Source organism: Lacerta agilis, chromosome 8, assembly GCF_009819535.1.
Source record: "Lacerta agilis isolate rLacAgi1 chromosome 8, rLacAgi1.pri, whole genome shotgun sequence".
In the NCBI taxonomy this organism is placed as follows: domain Eukaryota; kingdom Metazoa; phylum Chordata; class Lepidosauria; order Squamata; family Lacertidae; genus Lacerta; species Lacerta agilis.
The window spans coordinates 66607114-66621967 of NC_046319.1; the positions used below are offsets into that span (position 1 = coordinate 66607114).

At 43.4% G+C, this 14854-nt stretch overlaps 1 protein-coding gene across 1 annotated transcript in view; it reads left to right on the top strand.

Annotated features, from left to right (window-relative positions):
• The first annotated feature begins 333 nt into the window (after nt 1–333).
• Nucleotides 334–14854, top strand: part of SCMH1 (Scm polycomb group protein homolog 1) — a 47049-nt gene continuing 32528 nt past the window's right edge. The window contains 3 exon segments of the mRNA XM_033158021.1: nt 334–721; nt 5420–5484; nt 8626–8711. Coding sequence (XP_033013912.1) covers nt 8687–8711 — 25 coding nt within the window. The 5' untranslated portion in view covers nt 334–721; nt 5420–5484; nt 8626–8686.

The following is a 14854-nucleotide window of genomic DNA, read 5'->3' on the forward strand; positions in this document are numbered from 1 at the left end:
AAGAACACTGTCCAACCATCTCGTCCTCTGTCGTCCCCTTCTCCTTCCTTGTGCCCTCCATCTTTCCCAACATCAGGGTTTTTTCCAGGGAGTCTTCTCTTCTCATGAGGTGGCCAAAGTATACCTCCGGGTATAGGGCGGTATATAAATTCAAACAACAACGCTATGTTAAAAAGCGAATGCAGCTGGAAAGGCAGAATATCTGTGCGGAGCGATGGGAGGGTTGGAATTGTGTGTGTTTGTGTTGGGCCTATTTAACTGTCTCTTGTTTTGCGTGAGGCGGAGACGCGGCGGCGGGGAGGCTGTCGCGGCGGCGGCCTTTTGAAGAGGGAAACGGCGCGGAGAGGCCGCGGACTGATGTTGCCGCCGCCGCCGCCGCCGGGGTTGCAGGCGAGGCTCCTCCTCATCTCGGCTGTCGTCGTCTCAGCGCTGTGAAGCAGCGGCGCTGCTCCCGCCACCCGGCGCGAGGCGGAGGCGGAGGGATGTCTGGGCTCTTTCCCGCTTCCCCTGACAGGCCGGGGCTCCCCGGCTCGTCCTGAGGCGGCAGGGGGCGGCGCTGCTGGGCCGAGCGAGGCTGGGCCGGGCAGGCTCCTTCCTTCCCTCCCTCATCCCCCCACCCCCCTCCCCACCATCACCACCTCCCTGCGCTTCGGAACATGGCGGCGGCGATAACGGTGGCGAGGGAGTGAGAGGAGGGAGCCCCAGCGCCCGGCGGCCGCAGGTGAGCAGCAGCGAAGAGGCCGCAGTAGCGGCGGCGGCGCTTCCAAGCGGGGAGGCCGCCTCGGCCTGGAACCTGCCAGCAGCGGAGCTTCGGAGCCGGGCACGGCCTGGCTGCCCAGCGAGGGGTTGGGAAGCGGGGGGCTGTGCTCCCCGCCGCCCAGCAAAGGCCCGGGCCCTCCAGGGGCAGCCGAGCCCATCCTAGCGGAGTGACAGCGAGCGGCCCATAGCGCTGCCTGCCTCACGCATTGTGGGCCCTGACTTTTCCCCTTCCTTGGGGTGATGCCTCCTGATCCCGCGGGCCTGCTGGGTGGGGTGCAGCTGCTCACTCGCTTTAACAGGGTGCTGCTGCTGCTGCTGCTGCTGTTGTTGTTGTTATTGTGGCCGCTCATTGTTAGAATTATTGCTCCAACCCCCCCCTCCCCCCGTTATACGAAGCCTGCTCCTCTATTCCTTCGCCTTGCTCTCTCTTATCCCCCCCCCCCGGCCTTCTCTGGAGCATCCTCTGGCACAGGAGTCTAATTAATTCATATGGAATTGGCTGCCATATGATGTGGGGACGGCCACTGTGTGTGTGGGGGGGGGCAAATCCATGGAAGAACATAGATCCGGTCGATTTATCAACGGCTGTTAGCCATGGTAAAATGGAGCCTCTGTGTTTAGAGACAGTATACCTTTGAAATAACACGTGGTGGGGGGAGAGCATATAAGCGGGCAGGATAGCTGCCTTCCTGACCTGCTGAAGGCTTCCTGGAGGCATCTGGCAGGATAGTTGTTGGAAACAGCATGCATGCAGAGTACTTTTCCTTATTTAAGAAGACTGCCTTTCTTCTTAAGTTCTGATCCAATATTTTGATATCTTTCACCCATGCCCTTCCCTTCCCTGCCCTGCCCTTCTTTCTCTCCTTTACCTGGGAAGCCTCCCTTATCAGTCGTTTGGCTCTTCCAAAATAAAAGTTTACAGGAGGCTGTTAAACACACACTTCAGACTAACACCCCCATATACTTCTCTCCTATTTTATTCCAGAATAACTGTATTGTGTTGGGGCTTGGGTGTTACCTGCACTTTTTCATTTGCTTCACTGTTTCCCCTTGATTGCTTTGAATCTGTAAAAGTGACTGAGGTTGTCACATGTGGATATGGGCTCATTTGTGGATTTTATTACCACATTGGTGTTAATTACTGTTGTTTTAAAATTTATTGAATTATTGATAGAAAAAACTTAGTCTGAACTTTTTCATCCTCCACTATTATCCAGATGTCCTCTCTTAGCAATGTCTCACATTCAGATCCTAAACATATTGTCAGGTGGGGATGTATGTTCTGTTGGAATGAAAGAAGTTTAATATATAAAAAGTTTCTATATAAAGTATATGGCATCAGGATAGTTTATAGAATTTAGGAAATAGCAAAGTGTATTGTGTTACGAACAAATGTAGAATATATATATATGTATATATATATATGTGTGTGTGTGTGTGTGTGTGTATCGTTTGGTCTCTAGTGTGTGTATATATTGCTTTAGTTGTCAGTATATATCTGTCACTTGCAGTTTTGAAAACCGAATGCACAAATCAACTTAAGGGGTTTCATCTTTCTACTTTGAGTGTAGTTATATGTTACAAGTTACAACTTTAAAAAAAAAATGACAGACATTTTGATAAACTGCAGTATTCCCTTCTGGGGAATGGGTTCAAGTTCAAAGTGAACTTTCTAAGCACATTACTAGTCAAATCTCTGAAGTAAATGAGACTTGCTTTCCTCAATCATTTTAGGAGTGAGGATGAATTATATTAAATGCTACCTGAAAAAAGTCCTGTACTGTACTTGTCTGCATACTGCAGTCAGTTGATAGGCTTGCTGTAGCTGTTGCTTTGATTATTGATGCTTGGTCTGTCATGGTGATTGTTCACTCATCAGTAAACTAGAATCTTGTCTAGCCTGTCAGAAAAGGATGCATGTAGTCTCTCCTCTAAAGGATTAAAATCTTGGCTAAACACATGTATTCGGGAAAACAAGGAGGGATCTAGCCATCTAAATGAGGCAATTCCATGTTGCTGAAATGGAGGCCATACAGATGATAGTGGCCCAGTTCGCTTATTAACTCTAAGCCAAACTGTGGCTTAGCAAATGCAAGCAAGCTTGTGGGTACCCAGAACAAAAATCTCATCTACTTCTATCCTCCCCGGGTGCTGCTGCTGCTGCTGCTGCTGCTGCTGCTGCGCTACCCACAGCCAAGCTATGGCCTGACTTAGCATTGTGTGTGAACCTAGGTTTTTCTCACTCCGAACAAACCATGTGCTGAAACCAGTGTTAAAAACTGAGATATGAAAGCTAGGAGCTGAATGGCACCTTAAACCTAGGTTAAGGGCACAACAACAGAATGTCTAGGTGCGCTCTTTTTATAACAAGAATACAAAGCTGAAAATGAATGAACTGTAGCTAAAATACTGTGTTCATTTTTCACATGGCCTAGTTCTTCCCAACCCTCCTAATATTCTTAAGAGGGTCTCTTTTCCAGTCTTCAGAGATTAGCTGAAAGTGGGGAGGCAGAAAAAGGTCCTACTTTCCTTCCACACTGCAGTTTTAATTTGAAATCTTAGGCGCAGTACTGTGCCCAGAGCTCAGAAACTGCGCGTGCTGATGAAATTCCCTGTCACAAAATGCGCTTAGAACAATGGGAGTTTCAAACACTGGCTGTAACCAAGGTTTGATATTGGTTTATCACTCATTGTTTGTTTGGCTCAGCATTACCTGCAAACAAGGCAAATATATTGTGTTGTTCAATCGATTATAACTGAAATGCTAGGATATGCAGCATACTACTGAATTATCTTTTGATGTACAGATGCACAGTAGCCAATATGTGACATAGTAAAGATTGTGTTTGGGGAAACATTTGGCACAGAGTAGAAATGTAACATATGTATGTACCAACGCCCCATTTTTAAAAAATATATTTTTTAAAGCTAACTAAAAAGCATCCTCGAGTCTGCAATTTTGTCTGGGGAATAATCACCCTTTCCCTGCTAGTAATTTTGCCACTTAAAACTGCCCCCCTCCACTGCTTCCCCCTTCCAAATTCTAGATGCCTTTTTATAAGAATAAATGTACACTTGGCCTGAAGGCATATGATGCAGCTGCCTTGTGAAGCTATGCATGTCTGAGTCTAGGCAGTGCCTGGAAGGGAGACTGCCTGGGAACCTTATATATGCTGCATTGAGTTATATGTGGAAGAAAGGTGGGGTAATAAATAAATAAAAATGTGCAGCCTTCCACTAAGAAAAAGGAAGGAAAATTGTTCTTCCAGTTTGCCAGATACAGTACTATAAGAAATAATTTTAAATGAAGACCAGTTTAAGATAAGCATTAGCAAAAGCTACTTAAAAGTCTATCCACTCTAGAATAATTGTGAAATTGTCATCCCTTGGAGGTTTAAAAAAAAAAAAGCTGTGGTTTTAGCTGTGAGTAATTTTTCTGAAGAAAAGTGTTTGGGTTTAAGCTGTTCTAGAATATGGAAATGTTACCTCTCTATCTGTGATACTTGAAAACTGACCAAGTTTACTTATGGCAAGAAAGTTGATTTATGCCTAGAGGCGTTGATTTTAAAATACAGTTGACTCACATCTTGCACACATTTAACTTGCGCGATTGCAGCTTTATATGCTTGGCAACTGGCCAGCTGAAAATGCATCCAAGGCAGATAGCTTAAAAATTAAAGAGCTTTTAAAATTCTCAAACTTGCTTACCAGGCTCTGGGAGTCTCTTGCAAGATCTTGGACAGCCCCACAAGATCTCACAAGAGCCTCCAGAGCCTGCACGAGAGCTTGCCATTTGTTTCAGCTCAGTGGCGAAAAGAGGAAAGCGATGCAGCAAACAGAAGTATGGAGGAGCTTTTTGAAGGAAGCTTCCGTTGGAAAGTGCAATCGAAATATGCTTCTTGTAAAATGAAACTTTGTGTTCATATTTCCTTGTAAATATACATGGTGTGGAAGAAGTGCATAGAGAGAACTTTTTGTTCCTTGCTCATAACAGGAGAATTGGTAGTCCAGATTAGCAATAGGTTCAAGAGGGTAGTAACCAGGTTGGGCCAATGGAGGGGGTTGCCCCAGTTGAAATCCTGGTTGGAATTCCGCCAACCCACTTCTTGTGCCTGCTATCCACAATGGGAGGAAAGCTTACATTGGTACCAATGGGAGCAGGTGTGAAGGTGCAATTCTAAAAAAAACAAACCTAAAAACTAAAACCCTCTTCTCTTGCCACAGTCCTGATTCAGCTTAGCTTCCCCAAACTGGTTGTTGGCTTCTTTCCTCTAGCAAAAGGACACACAAGGGCAAACAATAAATGTTGTATGGTGCATCTCTTTTGGCCCTGTATCCCATACTTCACAAGACAAGTTCAAAAAATGTAAATGTGTCACTTTACAATGTACTGCCACTTGTGCCTTAGGGGTAGTTTTGCCTTGGATCTGCCAACTAGAGCAATATAGCGCCACCAGAGAGAGTGGATGTGTTTGAGAGAGAGACATTTTATCCCATGGCCACTTACAGTGCCTATGCCACTTATGGAACCCAGCCCATAAGCTTCCCTCTCTTACCCGGATAGGGAAGCTGAAAGAAATATTAGATTGACTTGTTAAAAGCAAGGCTGTTGTAATGGTGTATTTGACCATCAATTGTTTTTTGTCTTTTTGTATCGTAGGAAGTGGATGTGGTTTCCTCTTTCAAGATCAGCAATTTGAGATGCTGGTGAAGGCCACCTTTCTGGTTTGTATATATTCTTATGATGGACTTTGCAGAGGTGCTTAGTGCTTTGGGAGTACCTTCTTCTTTTTGTTCCTCCTCTTTGAGTTCTAGGAGGGAAAACCTATTGGCATTCTCATAATCTATTAGTGTTGTGGCCAGCACTGAAAAATTGTTTTCACTGGTGGCCTCCAAACTATGAAATCAGTTGCTAAATTCAGCATAACAGATTCAGGAGATTGGCCCTTTTAAAACAATTTGCCAAGATCTTTCTCTTTTGGCAAGCCTTTTATAACTACAGTGTTGTTTCAGCGTCACCTCTCTGTTTTTCATCTGCAACTTTTATAATGCCCCACTGCTATTTCTGTAATTTTAATAGTTCTTTGTTTTTCTTTATTTGTAACCTGCATTGAGAACAGAGTGAGAATATCCACAATTGTCATTTTATTGTTCTTGTTTAATAAGGGAACATGGGGAAACACTTTTCTTCATCTCAGAACAAGGCAAAGTTGTAAGACCTGTGCTCACAGGATATTTATAACTGTGCAACAGTATAATCAGGAGAGGCAGTATATCAACTTTAGAACTTAGTGACTTCTAACTCTCTTAATTATTTCTACAGTATTACTGAAAATGGTCAGTGATCATGGTGCCTGTTAGACATCAGAATAATAAATTCACACAAACCGTCTGAGGTTACTCCCCTTACTTTGCTAAAGTTGGCACTTCTGCATTCACCCAAAATGTTGGCTCCTGCTCTAGTTTGCTCTTGTATCTACAGCATTAAAGCAGTCCAGATTCCTTTCATGCTGTGGTTTTTCTGGCATGTCACTGTAACCATGCAAGTATATGTGGCTGTTAGCTCTTCTCCCATTCAAAAATACAGTCTGCTCTACGGTTGGAACATCTGACACTGTGCCAGATACTACAAGAGACTCCCACTCCTTTGTGATAACACTATCTGAGGAACTACTCCAGTTTATAAATTGCTGGAAATGTTTGCTGCTCTCCTGCTGAACATGCTGAGAGCATGGTGTAGCATTTTCCCCAAAGTGTTAATGATGCCTTCAGTGTTTAGGAAGATGTAAATAAATGTTGGGGAAAGTGGAGGTTAAAGAGCTAATCCTGTGAGTACACATACCAATTGCTGATGTAGGAAACCAATTTTCTTAGAAGCTTCATAGACCTATGATTTATGCTTGGTCTCTCACAGTATATTCCGTGACATTACAGATAAGACTTTTAGAGACTAGCCAAGAACTTCCTGCATATACCTTGTAATCGTCTTCAGCTGACTTACAGGTCTGGGATCCTTCTTTTGCCTGTATATTCAGAAATGTCTCCCCTCCTTGCAGTATCTTAGCAGGCCTATCTCCTGCCATCTCCTGCTTAGCAGGCTTGACTCCAGCTTGGAGAACACACAGCCAGGTGACTTCTCAGTAGACAGGGAACTTATGCTCCCTGGTCACTGCCTCCTGGCATTCCTGTTAGCTTAGATCCTTTCTGGGCTGACTGCCAGAAGCTCTTTGCCCTGTTCTGCCCTTCCAGTATCCCCTGCTGTTTTGCTCTTTTAAGAGGAGGCCAGTAGCCAGAAAGTAGTCTCCATGTGCATGGATGTTTTTCAGCTCAGAAGAGCTTACTGGAAGGTAAATATTCCCTGCAGTAAAGATGGGTTCCCTGCAATATAGAGGGATGTTTACTATGGGACTTGGTCTCTGTGTACACATTCTGCTTATTTTTTGGAAAAACTGTAAGAATGCTTGAAGAAGGTGAGGTGGGGCAGGGGTGTTTTGGCCAAAGGCTAGAATCAGGAGTAGTTTTTGAGAGTGGTAACACTTTCTATATTATATGCACACTATACTTACCTTATGGTTACGTCTTGCAAAGCAGGTTTTTGAAACAGCAGAAAAGTAAAATGATTGCACATGTTTAAGTTGCAAGCCCTCTTGCAAATCATTTTCATCTCTTGCTGGGGGAAAACAAGTGTTCTCCTGCCACAATTAATTTTAATTTAGTACAAGATAACTTTACAATTAGTTAGCATTCTGTTCATTTTAATTGTAAAAAATGGCAGTTCCACACTAGGACCTTGTCTGGGATGGGAGTAAGTCCTCTGGGACTTAACTTGACTTTTATTTCTGAATAAATTAGCACAGCAGGAGGTTGTAAATATCTCTAACAAAGATCAACTGAGTGGACACAAAAATATTTTGTGTAATAAAACCCAAATGGCTGGTGACTATAATTGTGCTAGCTTTATTTATTTTTCCCCCTAATTATTGTAACTATCGGGTCTGTTTGCTTCTTAAACAAAGGCCAAGAGCAAAACCTTTATTGGGATCAAATATAAAAAAGCAGACATAGGATGTTCTTCTGAATTTATTATACCTATAAACTTAAAGTTTGATGTTTATGGTGAAAGCAGTTGTTGAAGTAAACCGTCAGCATTTCATTAGTGAGTTGGTCCCTTGGCTGTTTCATAGAGTTGTCAGTTTATTTTTATTACACACCTTGAAGTCTCACTGGAAATCATGCAGATCTCAACTTTTTGTTGCAAAGCTGCATTTCTGGCACTCATAACTTGAAAGCATTGTTGCAGTGAACTCAGCTCTTAGAAAATAAGGGAGTATATTAAAATAATGATTTATTTTTAACAGAATAAATTATTTTTAAGTTGGCCACAATATTTTTGAGATATGAGTTGGTTAGAAAATATAATCATTCTTTATATGCCATCCCACTATTCCAACTAAAAGGAGCCTTGTGGTTTCCCACAGGCCAAAGGACCTGGGGTAAAACAGCTATCTGCAGTCTCTACATTCTAGATCCATCTGTCCAGATAGGAATGGAACCAACGAAGAGTGGTATTGCGTGTTCCCATCAAAGCCAGGAAACCCAGAAGGGTACCATGGCTGATGGTATCAAAAGATCTCGAAGTAGAGTAGAGTAGCAGTTCTCTATCCATCTCTTGGCACAGATCATCCATTAGAATAACCTTTGCACTTTCTGTTCCAAAACCAGGCCCGAAAATAGACTATAATGGATCCGAATCAGGTTAATTTAGGAAATCATGGAGCTGAGATTACTTATTTTCCTGTGTGTTGGTTGCTAAAAAGTCACGAAGTTCCTAAGAAGTTGTAATATTTCATCTCCCCCCCCCCCCAGATAAATTCAGATTAGAAAAGCGGAGCCAGTTCCAGGGTGAGGACCTGTAAGAGGCAATATAATGCGGAAACCAAGCCCTCAGAAAGGTAAGCAGTAATCCTCAAACAAGGAAATCCCATGTAACTGGTTTATTGATATATCCTCAAATATATTAATGGGGCCAGAGATGAAAGCTATAGATGCTTTTTCAACCATCTGGACAAGCAAAATTATGGACAACATTTGGAAACTGGGTCCATAAAACTACCTCAGATTTCTGTGGAGAGATAAAATTAACAGACATGCATATCACATTGTGTTTTCTTCTTTCACACCAACAGATCTGTACGTAGATTCATCCTTTTTCTTTCTGTTGTGAGTGTGTTCAGGGCTGCTTCAGACCAGACAGAATTTATTACATCATGATTCATTATGCATGATGAATGGATGTGTGTGTGTGTCTCAGTGCAGTGGGGCCCACTCTGAAGTAAATCTTCATGGGATTTTCAACTTTATTGTGAAAGACTCTTCAAACATGGGATATATGTAACAAACGTCTATCTTCCAAAGAATATTCACTGCATAGGCTGTGCAGATCTCATTACCGAAAGCCTTATTTCTACATTTATAATGGAGTGCTTCATTCAGATGTTAGCACAACCTCTCAGCCATCTTTGTCATCCCAGTGTGATAAGTTGTTTTTCTTCAGATGCGTTCAGATATCTTCAAAACCAAACTTTTGTACATGATGATAAACAAGTACAGTGGAGCCTCGGGTTGCGGATGTAATCTGTGACAGAGGCACGTCCGCAACCCGCAGTGTTCACATCCTGAAGTGCCACATCTGTGCAGGCGCCGGTGCGATTTGGCGCCTCTGCACATGCACGAGTGGTGAAACCTGGAAGTAACCCGTTCCGGTACTTCTGGGTTTCCTGCAGTCCGCAACCCGAAAACACGTAGCCTGAAGTGTCCTTAACATGAGGTATGACTGTACGACACAGTTTGGTAACCTGACATTAGGAGCTGGGGATGCATGCACAAAGAACTATCATTACACTGAGACTTGATTTATACTCAGCTCGAGGAGAAATGTTACCTTGAATTCTTACCGAACTTTTTGGTCTTTTCATTTTCATTATCTGAATAGTTCTTTTGAGCTGCAAATGGAGCAGTTCTCAGTGAGCAAGTAGTATGCATGCAGCATACAGCCCCTTCCAAGATTGAGGTGTGTATAGCATGATTGGGGAACCTTTTTAGCTGCACGGGCCAAATCCCTATCGGGATCACCCTGGTGGACCAAATTTGGCAAGTGGGTAGGGCCTCCCACTTGTCAGCCACCTGGTGACATGTGTAAGGTACTTGAAGCTGGTACTTCAAAGCGCCTCACAAAGTGCTGCTAAAGAGGAGGGTTTCTTTCCTCATCTTAGCCAGGGGTTGAATGGAATCCCCTGCTAAAACAATGATAGAAAAAGTCTCAATTTCAGCAGGAGATTCTGATGCACACCTGTCCCTGAATCAGATGGGGGGGGCTCAGAATCTCCCACTAAAGGGTGAGTGTTCCCATCATTTTAGCATGAGATCCCTACAAGTTTGCATTGAAACCTTTGCTAAAACAATGAGAAAAAAACTCCTAGCAGGGGATTGCAATGCCAACTCCTTCCTGAATCAGGTAGGGATTTGCATGGAATCCTGCGAAAGTGAGCAGGATTTAACCCCTGCTCATCAGCTAATGAGCAGGCTTATAATCTGCTCAGATTGCATGCACAGTGCTGGGAACAGGGACACCCTGCTAACACAGGATTTAACGCCACCCTTGTGCCTATCAGGTGACCACATTAGTGATGGCAGCGGTGGGTGAGTGCGATTTGAGTAAAAAAAAGTCTCGGGACAACTTGGACTCCCTGGAGAGGACTCAGTCTTTTGTAAACATACTCCCATAGACCTCAGAAGCACTTAATGAACAATGAACAGTGTATCTGAAGAAGTGTGCATGCACACAAAAGCTCATACCAAGGACAAACTTAGTTGGTCTCTAAGGTGCTACTGGAAATAATTTTTTATTTAATTTTTTATTTAATTTTGTTTTGACTATGGCAGACCAACATGGCTACTCACCTGTAATTTTAATCCTGATTGTGGGGCAGAGCAGGGGATTAACTTGCACATCCTTGGTATGGGTGGAAGGTGGGGGCACTACTTTCTGATTTTCTGATCCACAGCTGTTGGCACCTCACCTTTAAATACTCCCTTTCCGCTGGCTGCCTCTTGCAGGAGAATACCTGGCAGTAACTTGCCATCTGAGTGGGCAAGATGTGTCTGCACTGTGGCTGAGCTCCCTCTTCAGCACCACCACCCTCAGCAAACCCCAGTGTCACTCCTCTCCAATGGAAACTAACAGAGGAGAGACTAGGCAGTATCCTCATCCACCCCATCAGCATCAGAAGGGTTTGGATTGCACTGCTCACTGGTATATATCAAAGGAAGTGATGGCTTGGTCAAGCTTAAGTTGGGCAGGGGTCTGCCTTCTGTGTAAGTTTATTTTGTATGCTGCCTTGGCCACTGATGTTGCAGTGTAGTTGTAGCTGATGCTGCACTTAGTTTGACTATGTTGCTTCGTGGTAGGCAGTGTTTTGGCTTCCATCAGCATAGACTCCACTTTTCTGCACACACAAATGAACTTTCTGCCCATAATTACTTTTTAAGGGAGCCTAGCTTGCCATTCTGTTTACAGCTTGGCCAGCTGAAGGAAGCTCTTCTGAGCCTGTGTTGCTGCTTTGGCACCATCTGCTTATACTCCCAGCATGGTGCAAGCCGGTGCTGTGTTGGCAGATGCATCCTTCCCTTTAATGAGGCATGAAACCAACAACCAGCCTACCTCATGGCACTTCTCTCTAGTGACTATAATATTTTCTCCGACTGCAAGGCAAATTGTGATTGTGTCTGTGGCATATGCATTTAAGGCAGATTTTTCTTTGCAGCTGATTTAGCCTTTTTCTTCCTGACTCTGAGCAGTTGTCTAGCAATTTTGACATAAAGGAGAGAAGGAAAGAAATCCAGCTAAGAAGGTAGTATCTGGTTCTGCTTCCTATTCGTACCTGTATATGCCGTACAAAGTGCAAGGGTTGTTGCGAGAAATTCTTTGTCTGGTTTACAGTGCTGCTACTCCTACTCTCTCCACCACCCCACTTCTTTCAGATTGTTTTTGCACCTCTAGTTGTTCATCTTACAGAAGTTAGTCCCTCTCTAGCACCACTTGTCCTTTTAATAGTGTGAAAGTAAATGGAGGAAAACAGAAGCCCATGTGAGCATGCTGAGAGGCAGCTGGAGAACTTGATAATAGTGATGCTGGTTGATTAGTCTGCAGCGTGGTTGTCTGGTCTTTGATTTCAGCCTTCTGTTCAACTGATTATTTTCTTCATGGAATCTGAATCTTTCAGCCACTGCTACCATTGTGATCTCTGGTTATGAATATTATGCAATATGCTTCAAAAGCAGCGCCTGTGCTTTTAGCCAGGCAGTTTCCTGTCAGTGCAGTTGGCTTTCTAGAAAGCAGTTGAAGGTGTATTATTCTCTAATGGAATTATTTTAGCAGTAGCTGTCATACACTTCTTGAGTTTCTTTAGCTCCCTGTTTTTCTCCTTTTTTTCACCTATTGGATCCTAACTAAGCTTTGTCTATATAAAAAATTGATGAAAAATTAATTCCACTCTCTAATGAATCCTAGAGAGTGTTTAGCAATCCTATTTGAGTTTACTCTGATAAGTCCTATTGACTTAGGAGTGAGGAGATTAAAGCATGTTTATGTAAAGATTTATTTATATGCATTTTTAATAATTATGACCCCTGGCCCCACAACTTCATTTGCAAAACTTACATTTCTACAATATAAATATCAGAATCACTTTTGAATTATTTCTTGTTACTTTAGAAAAAGAACTTCTCCCCACAACCCTTTGGGCCAAAACAAATGCTGTTTGCCATTATGTGGTTTATTTATTTATTTATTACATTCATATACCACCTTTACCTTCCAAAGATCTCAAGGTGATGTACATAGTTCTCCTGGAACCCATTTCATCCTCACAACAACTCTGTGAGGTAGGTTAGGCTAAGAGATGGTGACTAGCCCAAGGTCACCCAGTGAGCTTCATGGCTGAGTGGGGATTCGAACCCTGGTCTCCCAGGTTGACTTTTATTTCTTTAAAGAAAAGCTAGTGTGGTTAGAGAGTCAGCTGGTTTGGGAACATGCATTGGGAAGAGGGGCTAGGTCATTGTCCCTGACATGGTGCTGATAGGAATTGCCTTCCCCGCTATACCTGCTGTTCACAGTGGGAGGAAAACATCCATTGGTGCCAATAGCAGACCTGGTGGGGTTTGTCCCCCCTGGCCGCCACCCCCCCAACTACTTGTTGAAGAAAAATCAGCTTCATGAGGGAATATCATATGACAAATATTGCTTCCACTTTGGCCCTCATTTACTGCTTAGTGCAGGAGTGGGGAATCTTAACCCAGGGGCCCATTGCAGCTTCTAGGCCTGTCTCTGTTTGCCCCCTGGGACTTTTCCCAGGCCACACCCCCTCCCACAGGCCACACCCTCCTTGAAAGCCTTTGCCTGGCTGGAATGTGTATTTGAATTGTGATAACTCCTCTTGCTTGCCTGGAAGAAGGATGGAGGGGTGTGTATTTGTGTAGAAACCTCTGACTTTGTATGGCTGGAATGTAACCCTAAAAGTCCCATCCATTGCTCTGCTCATTATTGCATCTGACCCCAAACGCCCTCAGAAGGTTGCCCATGAAAGAATGTGGCCCTCAGGCGCAGATAAAAGCGTGGAATGAAAATAACTTGATAGTGCTATTCACTAATGCGTACTGTATCTTTTGGATGAACAGAGTTGGAGGATATGTGGTAAATCATAATAAATGTAGTATTTAAGGTGTCTCAACTGTTTATAAGGAAAACAATTGAAATAGAAGCTGTTTTTTTCCAATTTTACCCCCCCCCCATATTCCCCCTGATTTTGTAACAGCATTACAGTACTAGCATTTCAAGCACTTTTTCATGTTTCTAGATGGCAGTCAGTTTCCACAACTCTCCTGGCAATCCAGTTCACTATTTGGCTCATAGTGAAACTTCTGTTAATGTTTCAGCATCTTCATCAAGTGCTCAGAAGTTTGTGTTGGCTGTATTGATTGATCAAGGCCTCACTTGTGATTTTGTTGTTGTCCCCCATGATAAATTGCTTAAGTCTCCTGGACCCCAAAATTCTCTTAATTCTCTTCTCTCCCCACCCCCTGACACATCTCACTCCCCTATTTCTGTGTGAAGTACCAGAGGCTGCACAGGGATGGGGAGGGGAGGGTTACAAACTAGATACAGCAAAGTGGCATCCTGTTTTCATCAGCTTGCATCCTGTCACATCAGAAGGATTTTGACTTGGCCATTTGGACATGGGCATGGAGCTTTTTCTTCAGTTCTCAGCAGTGTCTTTGCTGTGTTTTGCAGCTGGCAGGGAATCAGACAAATAAGCGGAGACTAAGGAAAATAAATTTTCCCACTGACTGTTGTGACCTTTGTGGAAAAGGGCAGATCTCCTAATTTGAGGTTGGCCTCTGAAACACAATATTTTAAACATCTCATTATATGTTAGCATGCAGTTGGTTTCATTTTACTTTTAGCATAATTAGTTTGAAGGGAATTTTCGCCCAAACAGTGACACTTATACATTGAAGGGTAAATCTGCTTGAGGTTGACCAAGAAACATGGAGCATAATTTCTTGCTGATGAAGGAAAAGCTCTTTGTGAGGTTATTCTCTCTCTTTGGTCTTAGCAATAGACTGGAAAGATGGCAAAAAGCCCAAGTATGGGCGCCTGTCAGAACCTCCGTCTCAGTAACAAGGTATGAATCAGATCCACGTTCTTTTCTGTCCCCCTTTGTTAGAAGAGCAACTAGTGAGTTTTCTGCTGACGGCAAAAGGGAAGGGATATAGAGAAGGTAATATAAACTTTTAATGGGCCATGTGAACACGTGAAGCTGTCTTGTATTGAGTCAGATCATTGGTCTTTCTCGCCTCAAGGTCTCAGGCAGTGCTCTTCCCTAATCCATTTTCCCGAAATCTTTTAAATAGAGATGCCAAAGAATCAGTCAGAGCAAATACCCTACCAGTGAGCTATTACTCCTACATCAATCCAAGTTGAAGGAGGGATATCAGCTTTTTAGTCCTAAAGAGCTTTGCACTGAGCAGCTGCTTC